The sequence below is a fragment of the Crinia signifera genome, chromosome 6, assembly GCF_055691185.1.
Source record: "Crinia signifera chromosome 6, ASM5569118v1, whole genome shotgun sequence".
NCBI classification, from domain to species: domain Eukaryota; kingdom Metazoa; phylum Chordata; class Amphibia; order Anura; family Myobatrachidae; genus Crinia; species Crinia signifera.
This window is the reverse complement of record NC_139222.1, coordinates 71,262,146-71,286,511: the sequence shown is the minus strand read 5'-3', so window position 1 is coordinate 71,286,511 and position 24,366 is coordinate 71,262,146. Positions and strand designations below refer to the sequence as shown.

General features: G+C 44.8%; 1 protein-coding gene across 3 annotated transcripts in view; it reads right to left on the bottom strand.

The window, feature by feature from the left end:
- Positions 1 to 17,290, bottom strand: part of LOC146007712 (heparan-alpha-glucosaminide N-acetyltransferase-like) — a 394,310-nt gene extending 377,020 nt beyond the window's left edge. For all 3 annotated transcript variants that reach the window (XR_014444391.1, XM_083146282.1, XM_083146283.1), the window contains exons 1-3: positions 17,203 to 17,290; positions 15,908 to 16,002; positions 4,484 to 4,620 (exon numbers count right to left, since the gene is read on the bottom strand). Coding sequence is in view for 2 of the 3 variants with exons in the window: in XM_083146282.1 (XP_083002408.1) it covers positions 4,484 to 4,620; positions 15,908 to 16,002; positions 17,203 to 17,266 (296 nt within the window). In the remaining variant the exon portion in view is untranslated. The remainder of the gene's footprint in view (positions 1 to 4,483; positions 4,621 to 15,907; positions 16,003 to 17,202) is intronic.
- Between the last annotated feature and the right edge of the window lie 7,076 nt (positions 17,291 to 24,366).

The window sequence follows — 24,366 nt, the reverse complement described above, 5'->3', positions numbered from 1 at the left end:
TGCGTCCTCATGGCTACGCCCCCCACTGTGCTATGCTGGTATTTCAGGCATTGCACAGCAGGGGGCAGGGCTACAAAGACACAGATTGCGTCATTTGCTCCCACAGACCCCAGACTCCCACAGACCCTTTCTGGGGGGGGGCGGGAGGTTGACCCAATTTCCGGGACCCTCCCAGCCATTCCGGGATGGTAGGCAACCATGCTTTAAAGTAAACAGGTTAACATAGAAAATCTGTCAAATTAATTTGAAAAATGTTGAAATACTGTATGATATATTATTTCTGAAAACACGTTTGCATTTATAGCAATAATACGGAGGTTGCATAATGCCTCACAGCCAGCAACACACAACTCTGCTAAGAAACTACGCACTCACCCGCGGTAACAAAGCTGAAGTTTTTCTTTAAATATTAGTCACAAGCAGGGTGAACTCTATAGGAACTCTGTTCAGGGTCCAGAAAGGGATAGCCTGGGAACAAGACTTGTCAATGCTACTGCCTGCTGTCCATTGGATTCCACTCAGTAAATGTCTTATTTGTGGGCAGTGACCTTTCACCCATTCCGCACAATAGACCCTTTGAGGTCAGTTTTAACTGCTATGGAAAGGGCCACAAGTGGAGCTCTGGTGTGTGGGTCAGTGAGGGGCATGTTAGCTGACCACCTGCGTGTTTTCTCTACAGAAAATAACCGTAACATCAATTGGCCAGCTTCAGTCACTAGGGAACTTGTCCTTAGACATTACACTTCTGTGGTTTATTACAAAAGAGAGAGCGCTTTCATTTTGTGCTTCTCCCTTATGTGCACAGGGCTTGGAGGCATGATCTTGGGGATACACTAACAGGTCATGTTTTGTGGATGTCTTTAAATCATGCACATGTAAACTAAACTATCCTGCTAAGATTGTAACTGCCTCACCTGCATACTTTCCTACTTTGGTGTCCTCCTCTCCAGGAGAAGCCCGGCGAGAAGACACTGATCTGCAGTCTGGGAGGGGGGGGGGGGGGGGGGAGGGGTTTGCAAACGACCTGCGGGAGTGTTCATTATTAACAATATGGTGGGTACACACTAAAAGATACGCGTGATAATATAATTAACGATATCATCATGCATACGATATGTTCAGTAAAATCGCATTGTGTGTACTACCCAGCTTTTGATTGGGTACACATGCAGTAAAAACTCACTGGTAGCATACATTTGATTACTGGCAGTCCAAATAATAATAATAATAATAATAAATAAATTTAAAAAAACACTGAATACTGCAAATGTTTTTAAACAGGCACTAAAAATGAACAAGCGATTATTAGGCAGAGTTGCCGACCCTCCCGGAATTTCCGGGAGTCTCCCGAAAACCGGGTCCCCCTCCTGGCCCCCCGGAAGGGTGGGCAACCCTCCCGGATTCAGGGGGGACCCCCGCTGACCCCCGGATCGCGGCATTAAAATGCCGCAATCCTCGGGTCTCAGAGGAGGGGGCGGAGCTAAAACGGCACAATCGCGTCATTTTAGTGATGTCACTTGCAAGCCTCGCCCCCTGAGTGGCTGCTGAATCTCCCCTCTCCGGGCTTCTCCCGGAGATGAGAATCTTAAAGTCGGCAACCCTGTTATTAGGGGAAGCTATTAAAGCAGTGAGCCAACACATTTCAGGTAAAACTTGAGCTCTTAACCCTTTGAGTGCCAACATCTCTATGAGAGATGCGCAAAATATGAGTTCCAACAGTTCTGTGAGAGATATGCAAAATATCGGCTAAAAATGACAGCGTCGCTCACATTTGTTATATAAATTTAAATAAAAAAATGTGTGATAAAAGATTCTATTTCCTATATAAGGTAAACATCACAGGTCATTATGATGAATGTAAAATGTTTGCTTGGCAATTTTCCCACCGATTTTGACAAATTCAGTCGGCACTCAATGGGTTAATTAATAATTAACATCATCATTATAATATTGTGATTAGAGTTCGCACCTTCAGCAGTAGCGTTAATGCTTCTTGTTAATAACCAATTGATAGTTAAGTTTCATATTTATGCAAAAATGACCACTGTCCTCTATGCATCACTGTAAAACAGGTTATGCAGTAGTGTCGAGATTTATTACAGCACACAAGGCAGCAGATGTATAGTGCCATCTTGTGGCCGGTTACGGTAATGTTCTTAGATTCCTCCCATGTGAGAGAACCCTACAGTACATCATTTTCTATATCTGACACTGCAAAATAAGAGCCAAATAGATCATATTGATTACCATACAATGCAATCAAGTTGAAAACAGCTTTCTGTAATAACACAATCAATAGTCGCTGGAAATGGCCATGGTTTCTAAGAATTAATGTACAATGTTTTAGATTAAATGCAGCGGATATGCTCTACACACAGTCCAATCATGTACCTCATTAAAGTCCCCTTCCTTAACGCAATTCTCAAAATTAATGATGTTTACAAGAACAAAGCCTAATGCAACATTGACGCATCCCGGCCACAAAGATCTCCAAATGAACTATATGGAATCCCCAGCTAGACCAGATAAATGATGACCAGAGACCATTAATACTCGGAGCTGATTAATGAAGTGTCAGGATACCAAAGACACGATTTCCCGCCGATAGATCCTATTGCAGGCGCACGTGACTGCTAGAAGTTGGGGCAGTACATTATCTTATAAATACTCAACCGCTGCTTGCTTACAATGGGGCTCATTGTGTACAAGCAGCTGAAGCCATATTTACCTTTTTACGACAACATTATGCTGTAGGCCTAATGAGGTGTTCACACCCAGGCCGCAGATTCATCCTATGCTAGCTGTTATCCATAGTATTAACATTTCACCAGTCTCATATTAGGTGCAAGATCAGGCTTTGCATGCGAATTGCACAAACCTACAGCCCCACAAGTCAGGGTGGTTCCATATGCATACATTGCTGTCGTTGTCATTGCCAATTTCACAGACAGACTGGTCTGACCAAATTTCATCCATTCCAGAATATAAGGCAGATATACGAAAATGTGTACATTTGCATCTGTGCAGGCATAATCGTGCCAGGTATATCTGTTCCATCCATCTCAGCGCCCATGTGCCCGGATTGGTCATAGAGCTCAAAATGTTCTGTGTGTGCATTCATCATTAAAATGATGTACATTTACTGTACTTGGTATACAGAATGTAAATGCAAATAGATAAATCAGAACATAAAACTTAGATCATGGGTCCTCAAACTGCGGCCCTCCAGATCTTGTGAAACTACAAATCCCAGCATGCCTTGCCACAGTTTTGCTATAAGGGAGTGTTAAAACTGTGGCAAGGCATGCTGGGATTTGTAGTTTCACAACATCTGGAGGGCCGCAGTTTGAGGACCCATGATCTTAGATGATCAACCTGTTTCCCCATGGTTCTTTGAATTTTATTATTTAAATGGGTGTGGATCGTATTGTCGACAGCACTTAGGTCGACAGTCATTAGGTCGACACCATTGGGTCAACAGGTGTCAAGGTCGCCAGGTGTCAAGGTCGACACCGTGTTTAGGTCGACAAGTTGTTTTTTATTTTTTTACTGTTTTTTGACCCGACATGGACACAGTTGGAAGTCAACTGCAGCCGCTAGCTATGCTTCGGGCACTATTTTATTCTCCCACCACACCCTAGTAGATGGTAGGGCATGAAATACTGCCTGTCGGCACATTTAGGCTCAAAAACAGTAAAAAAAAAACATGTTGACCTTCAGATCTGTCGACCTAACGCTGTCAACCTAAACCCATGTCGACCTTGTCTCATGTCTACTTTGACACCTGTCGACCTTCACCTGTTGACCCAACAGTGTCGACCTAAGTGCTGTCGACAATATGACCGTTTCCCCTTTAAATATGCGAGTATAGTTACAATTAATATTTTGATATTTTGTTCACTTTAATACACACATAATAAACAATTTATATTCAGCCTGCTTCCTACTATGTAAATGTGTCCTTCCACCATGGTTTGGAACAACAATTTTATTGATCCATTCCATAAACAGCAACATTGCCAACCTTTTGGGTGACAGCAACCCCCTTTTATGGATGGGGTATCTACAATTTCAGTTAATTAAGCCCAGGCTGGATGGCATAAGTGATCCAACCCGCATTATGCCCAATGTTTAGGTTTTGTGCGGGCTGTGTCACCCCCACTTCCTAGGACTGCCAAGGCAGAGGTTAAAGTTACTCAGGCTGTAGACGCAGAGGAACAGCATGACCGATGGTTGCGATGTTCCTCTTAACTGCGATGCGAATGCAGCTTTACGTAAATGTAGTTTATGTGATCACAAATGCAGGTAGGAGATGGTATATACCTACTCCTGTATTGTTTAAGGATCACACAGGATAAGCTTCCGTGAGCAACTACAATCCAAGCTGAATCAGGCCCATTGTTCATTTTGGCCTTGATTACTGCGTTATTTTGCGCATGCCATCCACCACTGACCAATGGCACGTGGTTGCTCTGTATATTACCTGCACAGAAGGACAGCATTTTCACCTCCTTTTACCACCTGTATGGAGATTGTGAAATGTGTGTTGATAACAACTGTATTGTTTATTGCCTGGGAGTTGTTGGCAGGTGGTACAGTCAGGAGTGGCTGAAAAAGGCACTGAGGAGAAAAACAAAAAAAAAAGTGAAAATACATTTATGATATGTACATACAAAAATACATACATAATGTCGTATCGGCGCACTTACAAATATGCATATTTATTTATTTATTTATTAAGTTTCTTATATAGCGCACACATATTCCGTAGCGCCTTACAGAGAATATTTGAACATTCACATCAGTCCCTTCTCCAGTGGAGCTTACAATCTATATTCCCTACCACATGTACATGCACACACAGACATTCAAGGGTTAATTTGTTGGGAGCCAATTAACCTAACAGTATATTTTTGGATTGTGGGAGGAAACTGGAGTACCCGGAGGAAACCCACACAAGCATGGGGAGAATATACAAGCTCCACACAGTTAGAACCATGGTGGGAATCAGACCCATGACCTCAGTGCTGTGAGGCAGTAATGCTAAAATTTGAGAACTTTCAGAGCAATTTCTAAGATATGGACAAGATCATAATCTCTACCTACATATATATTGGGGGTTATTCTGGTTGTGGGTTATTCTGGCAAGTGTGCAAATTTAGCAGGCTTACGAGTCCACTAGTCGCCACCCCCCCCCCCCCTCGCAAGGCACTATTACCCACATGGATACGAATGACGTCAGATTCCCACCCCCCCATACACACATCATCGCCCAGCGTTCTCATGGGAACGCCCATGAAATGCTGGGCATTCCCATGGGTGGATCCCTCGGCCCGCAAACCCATGCCCCTTGCCCACAGTGATGTGTGCAAGCGCCTGCAAATAATTTATTCAACGTGGCCACTCGGCTGCACATGCGCATAACAGACTATACACATGCGCAGTCGCAAAACATCGCTCCCCTGCGCAAATTAATCAGAATAAGGGCCATTATCTGACTACTATGCAATCTGAAGAATGAAAGCACAATGCAATAAAAGATTCAAAATGTGTACTGCAGTCCTCTCCAGCTGTGGTTAAACTACAAGTCGGGCATCAAGGACGGTGTAATGGTTAGCATTACTGCCTGACAGCACTGAGGTCATGGGTTCACTACCCACCATGGCCCTAACTGTGCTGAGTTTGTATATTCACCCTGTGCTTGCGTGGGTTTCCTCCGGGTACTCCGGTTTCCTCCCACAATCCAAAAATATACTGGTAGGCTAATTGGCTCCCAACAAAAATGTCTGTGTGTGCGTGTACATGTGGTAGGGAATATAGAGTGTAAGCTCCACTGGGGCAGGGACTGATGTGAATGTTCAGCTATACTCTGTAAAGCGCTGCGGAATATGTATGCGCTATAGAAGAAATAAAAAAAGAAGTCCCAGCATGCACTGCCACAGTTTTGCTATTATGCAGTGGTTCCCTAACTGGGAGGGTTTGATTCTGATTTGCGAACTCCCTTGTACGTGGAGTTTGATGTTGAAGATTTGTAAATGCGCATAAGCAAAAATGCCCATGTGCAGGGCTTCAATGCGGGTGCCTTCGGAGACTTGCATCGTCTCCGAGGCGTTGGCAAAGAGGGGGGCGGGCATGGGGCATTCGTATGTGAACACCCTGCGTTGGATGGTTGTACACACAAAAACACTGAGTGCACCCAGGAAACTGCTGGGTGTCCACTTGCGAACGGGGCAGCCACCTGTGTTCCGGGGGCAGCCTGCAGAAGTCACCGGATGTCAGCTGCCCGCCATGTTCTCGGACCAGGCAGCCGCTAATCTAAGTCACCAGAGATGGTTGGCAACCAGCGAATGATTTCAGCCCCCACACAAGCCTGCTGGATGTTACTGAAAACGTCCATTTGCAGTGCTGCGGAGATTACCGTTGCTTTGCGAGCGAACCAGAATCAGGGCCCGGGTGCCTTGGGACACATTGCCTTGGGTTGGTTGTCTGGGGCAAATACTATTTTTTTTACTGGTGGTCCCCCCCCCCCCTCGATGTGACCCCCATCCACCCCATGGGGACAGTGATGCTCTCCATCTGTATGCATTACCAGAGTTTTGTTCCCATCTGTATGTAACCCTCCTTTAGAGGAATGTAGATTACTCTAATGTCTGACTGTGCCTCCACCCAAGCTATTTACAACACTTAGAGCTTTAGAATCAGCTAGCTTGGGAAATCCTTTATATATATTTGGATTTAATGCTGGTAAAATAGGATAAATACTTCTAACTATATTTTGCACATATATTAAAGTACCCTTTAAACCTTGATCCAAAGGATAAATTCTGTTTCCATCTTCAAGTCCTTTCACTCCCCTTATGAACACCTAAAACTCACCAGATATTTGTCTATTTATGTTTGCTTTAAGCAGCAATAAAACAATACTGTACACGGTGTTGCAGGTACTGATGTACACAGTAAACTAAAGGCCCCCATACATTAGTCCGACTTGTCCTAGGGACAAGTCGGACCTGATTTCACCCTGCAGCTCGACACACAATTAGGCACTTGATGTGCCAAAGTTTGCATATGATAAATCGCATGGATTTATCATTTGCAGTCCCCGGGGAGCTGCAGGAGGAGGGAGCCATGCGGGGGACATCAGCGGGCTGGGGATGCTGGCTAATTGAGAGCCGAGCAAGGAGAGGCTGCATAGGGACCTGGGCAGGAGGAAGCTGTTGCGGTGAGGTGACAGCGGGCGCAGGGCGAACTTGATGACGCTGGCTGCCGGGCAGCGCCGCAGCGGCGGGAGCCAGGAGGAACAGATAACTTAAAAATCGCTGATTGGCTGAGAGAGGTCTCAGCCAATCAATGGCTTGCTAGTCATCTCTATGGGCATTATTTTTTTCAAGCGATCTGTTCCTCCCGGCTCCCGCCTCTGCGGCGCTGCCCGGCAGCCAGCATCATCAAGTTCGCCCTGCGCCCGCTGTCACCTCACCACAACAGCTTCCTCCAGCCCGGCACCATATGCAGCCTCCCCCTGCTTGTCTCTCTATAGCCGGCATCCCCCGCCCACTGCTGTCCCCCGCATGGCTCCGGGGATGGGCTCCACATAAGATTTGGCAAATCTTATGTGCAGCCCGTCCGACTTCCCGATCCGATGCACACGGGACTGTGCATCGGATCGGAGGGGGTGTCTACAAGTGCGATTTGGGCCGATTTCACTGCCCGATTCATCCGAATCGGGTGAAATCGTTCCCATACCGCAGAGTGTATGGGGGCCTTAACATTGTAAATATATATTTATACATTCACATGTACCATTAAGATGCAGAATATTACAAATAGAAACAAATACAACTATTGTGAAGAATACACCCTTTAATTATTGACTGATCCGGGTAGTCTTAAGCTGGTTTCACATTGCATAAACCTGCTTTCAACTCGTTTTTGTGAACTTTTTTAAATGGGTCAAAAGCCAGTTAAACCCCTTTCATATTGCATGTTGTAAAGGTATATTGCAGTTTCAATACCATTTTTGTGCCTTCAGATTCAACCCGTTTCACCCATAGAAAGCCATACAATGTCATTTTAAAAGTTTTTTTCCTGCTTGTGGGCAGATATAATGCAGGGAGATAACCTATCACCCTTGTGTGGTTATCATTTGTAGCAAATACAGTTTCTGAGCTGTTCAGGCTGCAGGAGAAACGGCTCAGAAACATGTAGGATCCTGCTTTTAACACGTTTCAAAATACCGGTATTCTGTAACCGGTAAATTGATTGTGGAGCTTTCATATTGCAGCTGGTACCGTTTTAAAGCAGTTAAAAATCGGCAATTTGCCGTGTTAAAACTGCAATGTGAAAGGGGTATAAGTATAGTTGTGCGCAGTTGGGGCCCTTTAATGTATACGTCGCTTTGTAATATTTGGATGAAGAAAGAAGTAGAAACTCCCCCAGTCCTTTAGTATTTAGCAAAACCTGTTATATAGCTGCTGTTATTCTCCATTCTTGGTATGATGTTCCAGCTGTAATTTACTGCAGATTATAAACTGAACCGTCTGTACTGTATGTAACTTTGTACAATATATAAATCAATCTGCAACTTTTGTTTTTATTTTGCTGCCTGTTTATTATGTTATCTGCTCCACAAATATTAAACTTTCAACTCACTGTCACAGTGTAGCCAGTTCAGTGTAATTAGGTAACTTGCAAACTCCTGTGTATGACAAGTTTATGTAGCATGTGCAATGATGCCAGTGCAAGTGCAATGATGTTCCAAAAGAGAATATCTTCTAATACAACTAGATACACACAAACTGTATGTGTAGTTTCCTTTACAGTCCTCTTTGCACAAGATATCCTATATGAAGTTGGTATTTGACAAATAATGGTATTTGACTAGTCTCTTAATCCTTGAAGCCCTTGTCACAATACCCCTGCTCTAGAGGATACATATGCAGTGGTGAGGTAAGCAGTGCTTTCACTATCATTGCCATATCAGTCTCTCCCTTTGCTATTGCTTCTCAGATGTAATATGCCAGCCACAGCTCCTATTAGGGGAAGCTCCCCACCTCTGTCCCATTCCCTGCACCTCTTCAAATCTGGTGCTTGTGTTAATTGTAAATGCTGTCTCTGATAAGTACAGATGTGCTGTCCCATGCAAAGGTCTCTGAACCGACTGGGTGAGACACAATGTGGTGTACAGTTTCCATCTCACCACTGGCTGACTTCATAACCCAGCTGTCTGCTCGGTCTCCTCAGCTCAGCTCCTGACAGGCAGCCACTCCACCAGACTCTCTGACAGGCTGCTGTTGTGGCTATTCCTTACTGTACTAGGCTCCGCGGCACAACCCACTCCTGCTGTAAGGGCTTTCAGTAAGTCTATATTAATGACACTTATACGGCCTACAGACATGCCGATATTAAGGCATTTTCTAAGCGATTTTGCTTAGTTTGGCAAAGTCGCTTAGCAAATGCCCTCACATCGGTGTATGTGTGGGGGCTATATCGGCAGCAGTGCACGTCCCCGCGCGTCTTTATCGCTGGCCGAGATTGATGGACAGTGTCCATCCATCTCGGCATCGGCAGGGTTCTCCCACCGGCGAACACTGGCGCTTGTCTGCTCGCTTAGCATACAGAGCTGACAGCTCGCTCTGTGTGTGGGCTGTCAGCTCTGTGTGCTATGCGATAGCGGCACAGCACAGCCCGACCTAGCATAGCTAGGTAGCCCTGCACACATCGCTATGTGTGTAGGGCCCATCAGTTGTGAAGTACACATATATGTGGGGGTGATGTGTGCTGAACCCAGCAGGAGCACCACTCCAGACAATATCTCCCTTCCTGAGGTTATCTCTGCTCTGCTCCTCTGTCACTTTTCCTCCTCCTACCTCAGGCCTGACACTCACTGCATAATCATGAACAGGCCTAGTCTACGATCACCTATGGCAACTTCTACTGCTCCCCTTTCTGACAGCTTGCTCACCAAAACACTGCCAGCAGATCAGGAGGATCTCTCCATTCACCTGCTCCTTGACTTCCACTGTGCCCCGCCACTGCTGCTGTGTTTACAGCCAGCTACTTTGCAAGCAGCTGGGACAGACAAGGTGTACAACACTGGCCAGGGGATCAGCAGTCTGACAGACTCTCTGTCAGCTGCTCTATTTATACCCCTCTCCTCAGCTGGCCACACCCACACCTATTTCCCGCCTTCTGCCTCCCTCTCACTGCAGCTGACTGGATGATTGACAGCCTCACAGTCAGCTGTGCACATGAAGTATCTAGTACTTTCTCTCTCTCATCAATGTACATAGTAATTGATTTAACCCTAAAATAACTGCCTCTAATGTATATAGGTATTTATACACTACGGAATCTCCCTATGCCACATATATACATTAGCCAATATATGTTCATAAATATAAACGTACATGAAATACATACTGTTAATTCATATATTTACACATGGATTTATTATTTAACCCCTTCATTGGGTTACAGTTCTGCTTATGTCAATTTAACCCTTTATCAGGATTACATGTAAGTGTGTATCCAGCTTTAAAATGAACTTGATTGAATGGATTAAATATCAATGCACCATAGGCCAGCATGCACAAGCAATATATCTGTGAACAGCGTCGTTCACAGATACATGGCATTGGCTGTATATATATATATATATATATATATATATATATATATATATATATATATATATATATATATATATATATATATGCATCATGCTGTGTGTACAGGCAAATCACCGACCGCCCATACAGCCGCATCGGGAGCCGCCGGTGATTGACAGCACAGCATGCCCCTGCCATTTGTTATGTCGGTCCAGACGGATCAGGCAGAACACGCTGCGCGTTCCGTCTGTAGATAGAGCTACTAGTGTGTACCCAGGTTTAGACGCAATGATCTGAGCAGGGCCGGCGCCACCACTAGGCAAATCTAGGCATTTGCCTTGGGCGCCGGCCACTGGAGAGTGGTATTTTGCCCCCCCTTGCCGCCCGGGTACTTGTCCTGCGGCGTATATGTGCGTAAAAGCTGACGACGACGGCGGCGGGGGGTCCCTGCAGTTAATAAGAAATAACGAGCGCTATCCGCTGGGCTATGCGGAAGCGCTTCTGTTTTGGAAACACTGGCCGCATGCTGATTGGCTGAGATTCGCCCCGGTGTCTGCCGCCCGGGTACCTGTCCTGCGGCGCTGTAAAGCTGGCGGCGGCAGCAGGGGGTCCCTGCAGTCAATAAGAAATAACGAGCGCTATCCACCGGGCTATGCGGAAGCGCTTTTGTTTTGGAAACACTGACCGCACGCTGATTGGCTGCCTGTCATTAAAGGTGCGTACACACGTACATATTTTCTGTTTGATCTACCTGGTCGGAACAAAAACCTGGAAATGTATGGGAGCATATGACAATCAAAAATTTCCACCCAAATGCAGGAAAACAGAAAAAAAAAATATGCTTTGATAAATTTGTTATATCAGAATGATTTAAACAATTTGTCTGACTGATCAATGTCTGTTTTCAAGTGTTTGGGAACAATTTTTTGATTGTCAGTTGCTCAAATACATTTCCAGGTTTTTGTTCCCACCAGATAGATCAGACAGAAAATCTGTACATGTGTACGCACCTAAAGTTGTCTGAGCGTTTGGACATTTTAGTGAAGAAAAACAAAACACACTGAAAATATCACTTCTTTTATTCCTCTGCATTTTGCTGTCTTTTTATTTTGGCTTTTCTTTGATGTTGCTTTTCAAGGCCAAGAACAAACTCATATGACTAAATTAACCTGGGCTCAATAAATGGAAATAAGCGAGCCCTTGAGATCAGCTGAGTCAAATTCAAGTCAGTGCTAAAGGGGCATACACACAGGGAGAATTCTGGCTATATACTAAGCAATCTGTGTGTACACCTCATCAGATCTTTAGTGCACACAGGCAAAATCTAGTTACTGTAGATAGCCTAGCAACAGGGCCAGATTAACAATGGGCCTGATGGAGCTATAGCTCCAGGCCCACTCTCCAAATAGGCCCATTTTGTAGCTGAGGGCCAGGGCTTTTCAACGAGATTAGCCCCGCGTCGCTAGCCCCCAGAGAACCGGAGATACCACCAGGCAAACCTGGAACGTTTTCTTCATAGGATAACATGGGACCGACCTCCATCTGGTTCCAACGGCTGCCAGTTCCCCCTCCGGCATCACAGAAGCTCGAGGTTGATCTCAGTCGAACCCAAATCGCTGGGCCTTTAATCTGAAACCTGGTCCATATGGGGTCATTGGTTCTAGAAATATTGCAGGTAAAACAATTTTTTTTTTTTTTTCATTTCTGAAATGTAATTTCATGGCTGTTCATGTTGTTTGAGGACAGATTTCTCTGAAACCAAACGGCCCAGTTTCACGGGACCAAAATCATTCGAAGCCTATATGTAAATGGGTCAGTTGGTTCCAAAGATATAGCTGGTTGTTTAAAGGGGGGCGGGGGTGGTTTTCTCTCCCCCTCACACCAGAAAATGCAAAAGGTGTAAAAGGGGCCAGTCCGAGAATGTCCCTGCATGATCCTGCATGATCCTGGGACCACATTCCCTGCATTTTCTGGTATGAAAGGGGTATTATTTCAAATAGCCGGGACATGCAGTGCTCTGAATACAGCCGGGCAGCCCCCTGCTCTCTGACCGGCTGTTAATGGCTGTCATTTCTGCCCAGCGGCGACTGTCCCCCAGTTACCGCGAGCATGTATTCCCCTTGGCAATGAGCATGTAATCCCACATGGCAACGAGCATGGAACCCCTGGCAATGAGCATGGAACCCCTGGCAATGAACATGTAGGTAAGCAACACTTATGTAGTATAATTTTTAATAGGCATTATGGTGTTTGGCATAATACGTAATGGAGATTATGGTGTGAGGCTTAACATGTAATGGGCATTATGGTGTCAATTTTTAATTTGCGCCTTTGGCACGCAATGCCCCTATTTATGAAGCATATTGTGCATCATTGCTCAATCTGTTTGGTATAGTGCAGGCATGTCCAATCTATGGCCCTCCAGCTGTGAAACTACAAGTCCCATCATGCATTGCCACAGTTTTGCTATTAGGGAATGCTAAAACTATGTCAAGGCATGCTGGGACATGTAGTTTCACAACAGCTGGAGGGCCACTGTTTGAACATGCCTGGTATAGTGTGTATTTTGGCTCAATCCATGTGGCAAAATGTGAATTTTGCCTTAATCTGTGTGCCATAGTGTGAATTTTTGCTCAGTCGGTGTGAATTTTGTCTCACTCCATGTGGCATAATGTGTAAGAAGCAAGTACAGTATAAGGGGTTACTATTGTGTTGCATGATTTTTATGAGGGGTATATGGTGTGGTAAACTTAGGTGACCACATAAAAAGTGCTGACATATTGTCTACCAAGTTTCGGCTTTCATTATTTTTTTTATGACTGGAGTGTCGCCTCACCCGGCAAGTATCTTAGGACATCGGCGTCCTGCGGGTGCACATTTGAAGTGCACCCGCCATTATATCTCCCTGCATTTTTCTTATGCCAGCCCCCTGCCTTTTCCAGGCATATATAATTAGTTGAAAGTATTTACACAAATAGAGATACACTCATAAGCAGACCACCCAAACAGAACACTGGTCACGCCTGCCACATTATTAGGTGCTGGCCGCAACCCCTATTATTGCGTATAATAGGCCCTTGATCATTTTCAGCTCCAGGCCCATTTAGACCTTAATCTGGCTCTGCCTAGCAAGTGCATACAAACACAGAGTTAGCACAGATCGCTGAGCACACATCACAGCGTGTGTACAGGGCAATCTAGACACCGGAAATAAGGGGCAGACGTCTGACTCCTACTGTCTGATCAATGTTTCAATGTGTATTACAAATCTATTAGCTTGCAGCCTCAGATTATGGGGGGGTATTCAATCTCACCTGATATTTGGCAGGTGGGATTCAATGTCCAGCCTGCTGAACGGCAAAATGGGGCATGTCCATGGAAATGGCTGTGGATTGTCGAGATACGGCTGTGATTTTGACAATCCACAGCGGTTCTCTGAAAAATGGGCTTGACTGCTCTTAAAAGCGGGTTCGTTCTGCTGAGATGCCTCTTCAATGCGGTCAGGAAAGACAGCATTGAATAGGCACCCGCCACTATTTCCCCCCCCGTCGAAAATAGTCGCGGGGGATTAAATACTGCCCTATGAATCGGATTTAGCGGTGGGGATTGAATACCGCCCTATGCATCAATGGTTTTGCTATGCAGTAAATGGGGTAATAAATTAAATAGCTTCAGAGCTTTCCCGCCTAAACTCACGCCTCATCTAAAACAGTGGTAGCCAACTCCAGTCCTCGAGAGCTACCAACAGTTCACGTTTTCTAGATCACCTGGCTGGGGCACAGGTGCACTAATTACTGACTGACACATTATTATTGATCCACAGGTGGAGCTAATTACTTCACTTATGATTCTGTGAGGAGACCTGGAAAACGTTAACTGTTGGTAGCTCTCAAGTTCTGGAGTTGGCTACCCCTGATCTATACTGTATCTGTGTGGGCACCAGTAGATGGAGATGCACTAAGCCATGGAGAATTTTAAAGTTGAGAGAGATAAAGTACCAACCAGCTTGAGTGTCATTTTCAAAAAAACACACCCACTAACATTACAATTACTTGCAGATTGGATGGTATTTTATCTCTCTCCAAAGCCTCCAATCCCCGTACTATTGTAACGGTATATGGTCGTTAGCTCCACACTATTAAGATCGACATACATTGGGCCAACCGCTGATGATCGACATACCTTAGGTCGATACGTGAGAAAGGTTGACATGACTAAGGTCAACATGGACAAAAAGTCAACACAAGCATTAGGTCAACATGGGATTTTCAGGGGGAGGTTCGCCGACATGTGCTGACAAGCAGTATTTCATGCTCTACCATTCACTAGGGCCTGGAGGGAGAACAGAATAGTGGGCCGAGCGTAGTGAGGCGCAGAGCATGAAGGGGATGTGGTACAATGTTTTTATGTCCATGTCGACTGTGTCGACATTCGGGACAAAACCTTGGGAAAGCCAAGTCGGCTTTTTGACTGTCGACAATTCCAATGTCAACCTAATGATTGTGTCAACCTTAGGCATGTCGACCTTCAGTGGTCAACCCAATGTATGTCGACCTTAATTTTGTTGACCCAATGACCCATACCCATTGTAACAACCCAAGCAGAGAGGCAGGTGGTTTCCCCACACGTAATTAACATAATATAAAGTTATAATCGCTTATTAGATAGGAACTCTAATATAGCTATAAGATAGAAGCTATGCACATTTTATATACTCCTTACAGAAATGGTTATTAATTCTTAGCACTTATTATATCACTATTTTTATGAATGAATTGATGATACTGTGCATATACTATAGTAAGCATATACTAAGAGAACAGACACTACATGACTACTTAAAAGTACACTAGAATGTGCTACTAATAAGGCCATTAACCAGGCTATACCTGGAAAGCCTGCCTGTCCAGGCCTTTGTTGGTGCACATTCTAAGAGAGTGTGGAGGCTTAAGATGACCAAACATCCGTGATAACTTATACATTTATTATAATACCCTGTGGAAAGCATATAATAAATGTTATTTGTTGCAGGTCCCTCTGTATGGAGCAACTGCCCCTAGGTTCCGATTGGGCCATGGGCCAGTTAGCCAGACAAAAAGGATGACCATTGATGGGCGAAACCATTGATGGTTATCCATTGGGGTATGGTATATGTTTTAATGTTTATGTATCTTTGTTATTACTTTTAATATATTTTTAAAACAAGGACAGCACTGAATTAAGAACAAAAGCAGACAAAGCAAAAAAAAAAAAAAAAAACTCAAAAGGGTGTCAAGGCCCAGACACAAATATGACCTTACCTGATAGCAATAATCAGAGACATAGAACAGAGTTATCGGCTCAGGAAGAAAATTGTTCACGGTTAATAAAGCTTCATCAAACTTCAATTCATTAGCTGAGGCAAAAAAATATAAAACCAATGTTACTACATGTTTGACAGTGTCTGTCAATAAGTCTACAAATAAAAAAAGGTTGACGTGATCTAAGTCAACATTAAGAAAAGGTCTACATGGAAATGGTCAACACAAGTTTTTCCCATTTTGTGTGTGTCTGTGTCCACATGGATACCATATTAGTGTACCACAACACTTAGCCATGCATCGGATTGTGAAGTAAGAACAAGTCAGTTTAAAAAAAAAAAAGCGTTGACCACTAACATGCGTTAACTTATCGACTGGATACAATAAATTACATGGTGGGAGTATATTATTGACCTTTTAAAAGTGTTGGTTTACTTACATTTCAAACACATTGAGCATAAGATTTATCCTGATTATTAATACATAGGGCAGTATTCAATGAGCATTTTGGCGATGTGCCCGAATCATGTTTAGGATTCGCTGCACATTCGCCACGTTCCGGAGCCTCGCCGGCTCCAGTATTCAACGAGTCAGGGGCTCGCTGCCCCTGACTGGCGAATTTTAACTCCTGTGTGTAGAATATTGATCCCTGAGGACAGGCATCGCCCGAAACATGTCGGACCAATAAAGGATTTTTTTTCACTTAAAAAACCGAGAGTGCCGCCTAATACATCCACATACATATATATATATATATATATATATATATATATATATATATATATATATATATATATATATACATACATACACACACGGATAGATGGACTAAGCTTCAAAAGTCAGAAAATGGAAAGTGATTAAGAGTCAGCCAATCAGCTACTACCTGCCATGTCACAGGCTGTGTTTGAAAAACGTCAGGCAGGAGCTGATTGGTTGGTTGTTTATCACTCTCCATTTTATCTGGAACCCTGAGATATTATATTGCCCAGGGCCCTGTGGGGTCTTAATCCATCTCTGGGCCCTTGCTGTATATGATTGCTCCTACAAATCTGCATTTAGGACCTATTTTCCATCCAAGTAAAAATGGTAGTGCTGAAGTCACAACCAAATCAAACCTTCACAATGTACCAGTCACTTGCAGCTAATACGCAGAACGCGCATTAGCTGCAAGCTGCCACAAACCCTCAGGACCGTAATTATAAGTGTGAATACACTGTACTATGCACTAACCCTACGTAAATATTTCTACCTAAAAATACTACATATTAGAGCAAATTCATAACGCACCATACCTGCAGCAAAACACAACAAAGATAATCCAAGAATAAGTAGTTTGTCAGAGTGTCCGGCTGCCATTGTGACAAGTGTTACTGAGCTTTGCACCCTGTGGCTGGAATGTGTTCCCTGAACATAGGACATTAATTCCTGCTTATCATCTGGCATACGGAAGAAAAGACTGATGATGCCAAGTGCTAAGCACCCACAGAAGTCAATACCTGAATATTACGCTTTGTTGGCCTGCATACAAATAGTGGCAACACTCAAATTTTTTTTACAATTTTCGACATTTCTGGCACATTTTCTATGCAGTGATGTACATGTCACACCTATCAGCAATGTTGGCCTATAATTGTTAAAAAAAAAAAAAATCAGATATTGGTGCCAGATGTACTAAGCTTGAAATGTGATAAAATGGAGAGTAATAAACCACCAACCAATCAGCACCTATGTTTGAATAATAACAAGTAGGAGCTGATTGGTTGTAGGTTTATCACTTTTCAAGGTTTAGTACATCTCGCCCATTAATGTTTATTTCACCCCATCTCTAGTCCAAATACAACACAGCCAATCCATAATATAATTGCTTATTTTTAAACTACACCTCACAGGCAAAAGCAGGGAGGGTTTCCAGTTGCCCACAAACCCCCTTTCCACACCCTGGCAAGCAGCCATTATATGCAGTATAAAGAGTGGAATGGAGCTGCTGTGCATTCCCAGTGGCAGCAGATATTACTATCAAGGTGTATATTTACTAAGCCTCGGAGAAAGATCAAGTGGACAGAGATAATGTACCAGCCAACCAGCTTCTGACATTTTTCAAACACATGGCATTCAGGAGTCAATAGGTTGGTACTTTATCACTCCTGACTTTCTCTCTCTCCTCCCAAAGCTTGGTATATAGTGTGTATTTGTGGATCTGAGTGCTCCGTAATCACACCAGAGTAACAATCTAGTAAATTGCTTACTGTGATCATTGGACCTCCATTTGTCTGGTGTACTGCATTACATAAACTGCACTGTGTTTGGGTCTGTAGATGGTTACATGTATCATTCATGGGCTGTCAACAATTGCTGTATAATCAAACTTTTGGATACCCCCTATAGAAATCCTGCATTTGCTTCTGCAAATCCCGAGATTACACTGTACTTTATCACTTTCTCATCACCCTGACTTCCTAAGAAGTAATCGTTGTGCATTTGTTTTCCCTCAGCAACCTTCTAGGAGCTCCTTCTCACCAAGAGCCCCATTTACTGTTGCATATTTGTGGCTAATTCCTTCAAAAATACCCATTTTTGGGATTAGCCGCAAATATTAGGACCTCGCTGCCAGCGGGGCAGTGCGGTAAGTGAGGTTGGCTGGGAATTAGTACTGAGCGCGCAGACCCCACGGCACCCTGCAGAGGGCAGGATCCTTTTCAGAGCCCCTATCCCTGCCTCTGAGGGGACATACATTAGAAAGGATCACATATTGCAACGCGGTAGCAGCTAGTTCCCCTTCGCCGTAAGGACCTGGGGAGGAGAGGGGGCGGGAGAGGGGGCGGGAGAGGGGGCGGGAGAGGAGGAGCAAGGTCAGAACAAGACAACTTTTTTTTGAGCCGACATGTGCCGACAGGCGGTATTTCATGCCCTACCATCCACTAGGGCGTGGAGGAGGTTATTAAAGCTGTGGCGAGCGAAGCGAGCCACCGTGCCCGAAGCATTGCGAGCGAAGCGAGCTATGCGAGGGTCCATTTGGGTCCCTTCTTCTGAACTTGCTCCTCCTCTCCCTGCCCCATCTCCTCCCCAGGTCCTTACGGTGAAGGGGAACTAGTCTCAACCATTGCAACGCAATCCTGGGTGGTAAATGGCACTCAGACTGCATAGCAAATGCTATCCTATAATAAATGGGCCCCCAAACCACTGATGTCTGTACTGTTTCTTATAACACCGCTAAGCAAAATGGAACAAGCAAACATTCTATAGTAAGGTATAACTATATGCCCAGCAAAGTCCCACTCTGCTGCTAATACTTCACTAGGGAAACATTAAAGATGAGCATTTAACGTTAAGGTAGTCTTAAGCCTAACCATTCTGATATAAGATTATTAGTATAGTTGTGATTATAAAAGATTGTAGTGCAATGTACAATGAGAATAAAATAAAAATAAACCAAATCACAAAAACCCTAAGCAAGGTCCACAGTAAGATTACCTGAAGGCAGCAGTTCTCAGGTCATGCTCTGAGGATGTCTGTCTGTGGCAGCAGGTGAGGTAATAACTGACCCAGCAACAAACATTCCCTCACCTGTGTATGATTACAGAAACCACAAACCATGAGATGTTGGTGGTCTTGGAGGACTGGAGCTGGGAACACCTGCTTTGTACATGAATTAAGCATAGTATTCATAGAACCATTATGTAGTTAATGTTAATAGGGTATTCCACTGCATCTCTCTTAAGGAGCCCATACACGGTCCGTTGTGGACCGGCTCCGTTCTGTACTATGCGATGCGCGCTCCCGCGCATCACATAGTACGGTACAAAAAGTATGTGCTGCACATACTTTTTGTACTAGGTAAACATCGTATTGGATCGCAGTGCATGCACAATGCATGCACAAGGGATGTGTGCTGTTTAAGCACAGAACGGATCCGAAGAACGGACCGCTTTAGGTGGGTATTTATCAATGCTTGGCAAGAGAGAAAATTGTGAGAGATAAAGCACCAACCTCCTGTCAATTTTCAAACCCAGACTGTAAAATATAAATGTAATGCTGATTTGTTAGAACTGTATCTGGTACTTACCGTATATTCCGGCGTATAAGACGACTTTTTAGCCCATAAAAATTTTCCCTCTAGTGGGGGGTCGTCTTATACGCCGGGTATGGCATATATTCACTAAAGGGTACCTCTCCTCGCCCCCCCCCCCTTCTTATGCATACGTACCGTACCTTAATAATAAAAGATAGAAGTACAGTATTTGTCTGCAGCAGTGTTTTCTTCAGCCTAACGGCCTGTCAGATTGCGCATTTGATGTCGGCGGCAGGCTCGGGGTGTTTTCGGCGGGGCTCGGGGGGACTCGTGTGCCTGAGCGCTCCCGAGTCCCGCCGAAAATACCCGAGCCTGCCGCCGACGTCACTACAGTGATGTCGGCGGCAGGCTCGGGCATTTTCGGCGGGGCTCGGGGGGACTCGGGAGCGCTCAGGCACACGAGTCCCCCCGAACCCCGCCGAAAGCACCCGAGCCTGCCGCCGACATCAAATGCGCAATCTGACAGGCCGTTAGGCTGAAGAAAACACCGATGCAGACAAATAACGTACTTCTATCTTTTATTATTAAGGTACGGTACCTATGCATAAGAAGGGGGGGGGGGGGCCGAGGAGAGGTACCCTTTAATGAATACCGAGGTACCCTTTAATGAGGACAGCGGCATCACTGCAGGGAAGCTGCAGATGAGGGGGTATTAAAACTTTATGTGGTGGGTTATGCTGGGGCAGGACAAACCTGCCCTGATAGGTTTGTCCTGCCCCAGCAAAACCCACCACTCAAGGGACCAGACAACTGCTAGTGACTGGGAGGTGTGCGGAAGAGGGGGTAGTCTTATATGGCGAGTATATAACAAACTCTACATTTTGAGTGGAAATGTTGGGGGGTCGTCTTATACGCCCTGTCGTCTTATACGCCGGCAAATATGGTATGTATTATCTGGGCTCCCATGTTAAATGCACCCCATTTTTTCATACCCCTACTATCCAACTACGCATGGAGTTGACTTTATATAATGTGGCGAGCCCCGCGAGGGGGCCGCGGTCTCATAAGAAAAACGGGAGCCCAGATATTACATAAGTACCCTTTATCTCTCCTACAATATTATCTCTTGACAAGCTTTGCTAAATACTCCCCTGAGATACCTAGATACTTCAGGGGAGGTAGGAGGGAAAGCATGGGGGACATATATATAGTTATATATAATAAAATATACTTTGTTCTTGCCTTGCTCATTGGCATCGCTAGCCGGCACAGGTGTAGCTAGGTGACATGGTGCCCTGAGCAAGGGTATTGTATTGTTTAGGCACCTCCCCCACCTCCTTAGCTATTTTTTCTTCTTAAAGTGCCCATACACAGGAGATTAGATACCCCATCCCCTCCGATCGCATCTTATGGTGCCTAAAGTGCCCTCTTCCAGCACCCAATGTCACATGCCATCTGTGATGCCATATCAGGTGCTGGAAGAGGGCGGGTGGCGGAGAAGCGTAGCGCTGTGAAGGAGCGTGTGCGGGCAGCGGCAGAATTTGAAAAAACAGTTTAAAACACTGAGCGGCCCTCTGATTGGCTGAGAGAGCTCTCAACCAATTGGAGTCATCACATTCAGGCAGCCACTGATTGGCTGAGAGAGCTCTTTATCAGCTAATCAGAGGGCCACCCAGTGTTTTAAACAGTTTTTTTCAAATTCTGCCACTATGCTCCTTCACTTTGCTGCACTACGCTACTCCGACGGATGCCGAAAGCACTCCCTCTGCCCGCTGATTGCATTTGAGCGATTGCATGTGGTTAAAAACCACATGCGATACCTCCTGCCATCCGATAGATATTATGTGCAGCATAATTTATGATAAGAATTTCAGGTTCTCTGAGACCATGAAAAAAGAAGCCTAAAGGTTTCTATTGGGTAACCCAATGCAAAGATAGCATTTACCCATATGGCTCAAGCTATGGAATGTATTGGCATTCCGAAGCTTTATACATACAGGAATGTGGCCAAAACTATAGGCCCCCATACCCTTATGAGATTTGGGCCGACTTCACCCAATTCCAAAGGATTGGGCCCAGAAATGTTGGCGGCAGGGGAATGGGGTTGCATGTGATACATTGTATGCAGAAGGACCGCATGCAATGTGTCCCATGTAATCCCACCTTGCTGAGCGGCTCAAGGGGGATCAGATAGCCATATAATGCAGCGAGAAATCGCAGTAGTGTATGGACACCTTAGGAAAGCAGGATTTCCTTAGTATTGGCTGCGTTTTTGGCTTCTGTACATCCCACCCATTATGTCCTACTGGCTGTGTCCCTAGAATTTCTGAGGTGAAACACTACTTCTCTTATATTTGTCAGCACTTGGAAGATACTTTTGCAAAATCTGTTCTGGAAAACTTTGTGCCAAATGTATTAATCCCCTCCTCATCATGGTGTTCTTCCCAATTAGCATGTATCTGTGTTTCAGCAAAGTTAGGATTTTCTAGACTAGACGTGAAAGTTTCCATGTTGCTATTTTCCTGCTGCTTCCACCAGGGTCAGTGCTGAGAAAGTTTTTATACCCACCAGACAACTTTCTTATAAGACTGAATTGTTAAATTAAGGTGTCTACACACTATGCAATATTTTTAAACGATGTGAACGATGATATAGTTAACAGTATTGTTGTGCATACTGTCTAGTGTGTACGCATACCTCCCAACAGTCCCGATTTTAGCGGGACAGTCCCGATTATCAGGGCCTGTCCCAATGTCCCACCCGCGGTGTGGGGGGGCTGTTGGGAGTCCCCCGTCAGCTGCTAAGCAGCGGGGAATAAACGCTGTGCGCATGCGCACAGCGTCTATTCCCGCAGCCAGGGGGCTGGGGGCATGACTAGAGGCTCACAGAGCCTCTGGGTCATGCCCCCATAGCGGCAAAATGGGGGCGTGGCCTCACGGGAGAGCCGCGAGTATAGGCCACGCCCCCCGAATTAGGGCCCCCCCCCCCCGAAAATTTAGGAGCGCCTACGGCGCATAGCAGCAGCGTCCCGCCTCCTGAACTCACAAAGTTGGGAGGTATGGTGTACGCACTCCCACAGGTAGTTTAAAGCACTGTCTGTCATCTGAACATGGAGTCAGATGACAGAGATAGTCAAGAGCTGCATGTTCTGAGCAGGATCCAGGTGAGGCCACTGAACAATATCATTAATGATGAAGTTCATTTTGTTTGCCCTGATGTTCCGATTATATCGTTAAATTTGTTTATGGAGAAAATTGTATAATGTCCCTTATTTTGGTTCACTCTCAAATGGACAAAATCATGTGCACTGTGGGGGGGGTGGGGGGGGGGGGGGGGGGGCAGTTGTAATGTGCAGAGAGAATTAGATTTGGGTGAGTTATTTTGTTTCTGTGCAGGGAAAATACTGTCTGCTTTATTTTTACACTGCAATATACATTTCACTTTGAAGTAAAACCCCACCCAAATCTAATTCTCTCTGTACACAGCTTAACTGTATTTAGATTCTTAATCCAAATAACCAGACTATGCAGCCATGCCCCAGGCCAATTCTGTGATTCAACATTACTTTGGTGAAGCTGTGATGCTACACAGAAAATTATCATTAAAGCCTATTTATGGGGTTATGCAATGTGCCGCCGCTATTCCCGATGGGGGAAATAGCGGCGGCTCTCTATTCAGTGCTGTCTTTAGCGACAGCATTGATGCGATGCGGGATCGCGGCAGAGCGGGCCCGACTTTAGAAGCTGTCGTGCCTGTTCTGCCGATAACTGCCGAGGATTGTCGCAATCCCGGCCACAGATCGTCAATCTACAGCCGTTTTCGTGGCCACACCCCCTTTGCCCTGATTGGCAGTCGGGACATTGAATCCCACCTCACGTTCAGCTGTGGGCCAGGATTGAATATCTCCCTTATACTGGATGAAGGGTTACGTAACACAGTCTATATTATGGAAATGTGAAATAGTGCTACAGATTTATATAGTTACATATTTTCCCATGGCCCCCCAGTTGTCCTGAGGCAGCACTACTAACCACTGTGAGTACGCCCTGGGAAAGTTTGTCTAAATAAATACTGTGAGTGTTGTACGTCCATTGCTTACCTATGGTTTGAGGTTTTCTTCTTGCATGGTTTGTGTACGTGTCATGCTAGATATGGATTATGGTAATAGCACGCACATTATTATTATTTGCTAGTAAGTGACAGGACTGAAAATATATCCCTTATGCAGATGTTCTTAAAAGTAACTGATGCTTTTTGTTTTAATATTCAACATTTTCATTTTTTGAGACATAGATATTTAACCCCCTTCCCGACATTTGACGTACATTTACGTCATGGCCGGGATGTACTTCCCGACACATGGCATAAATGTACGTCATGCCATTTAACTGTCACTGCGTCTATAGACGCGGTGACAGTTTAAACAGGTCTGCTGTCCCTGACAGCA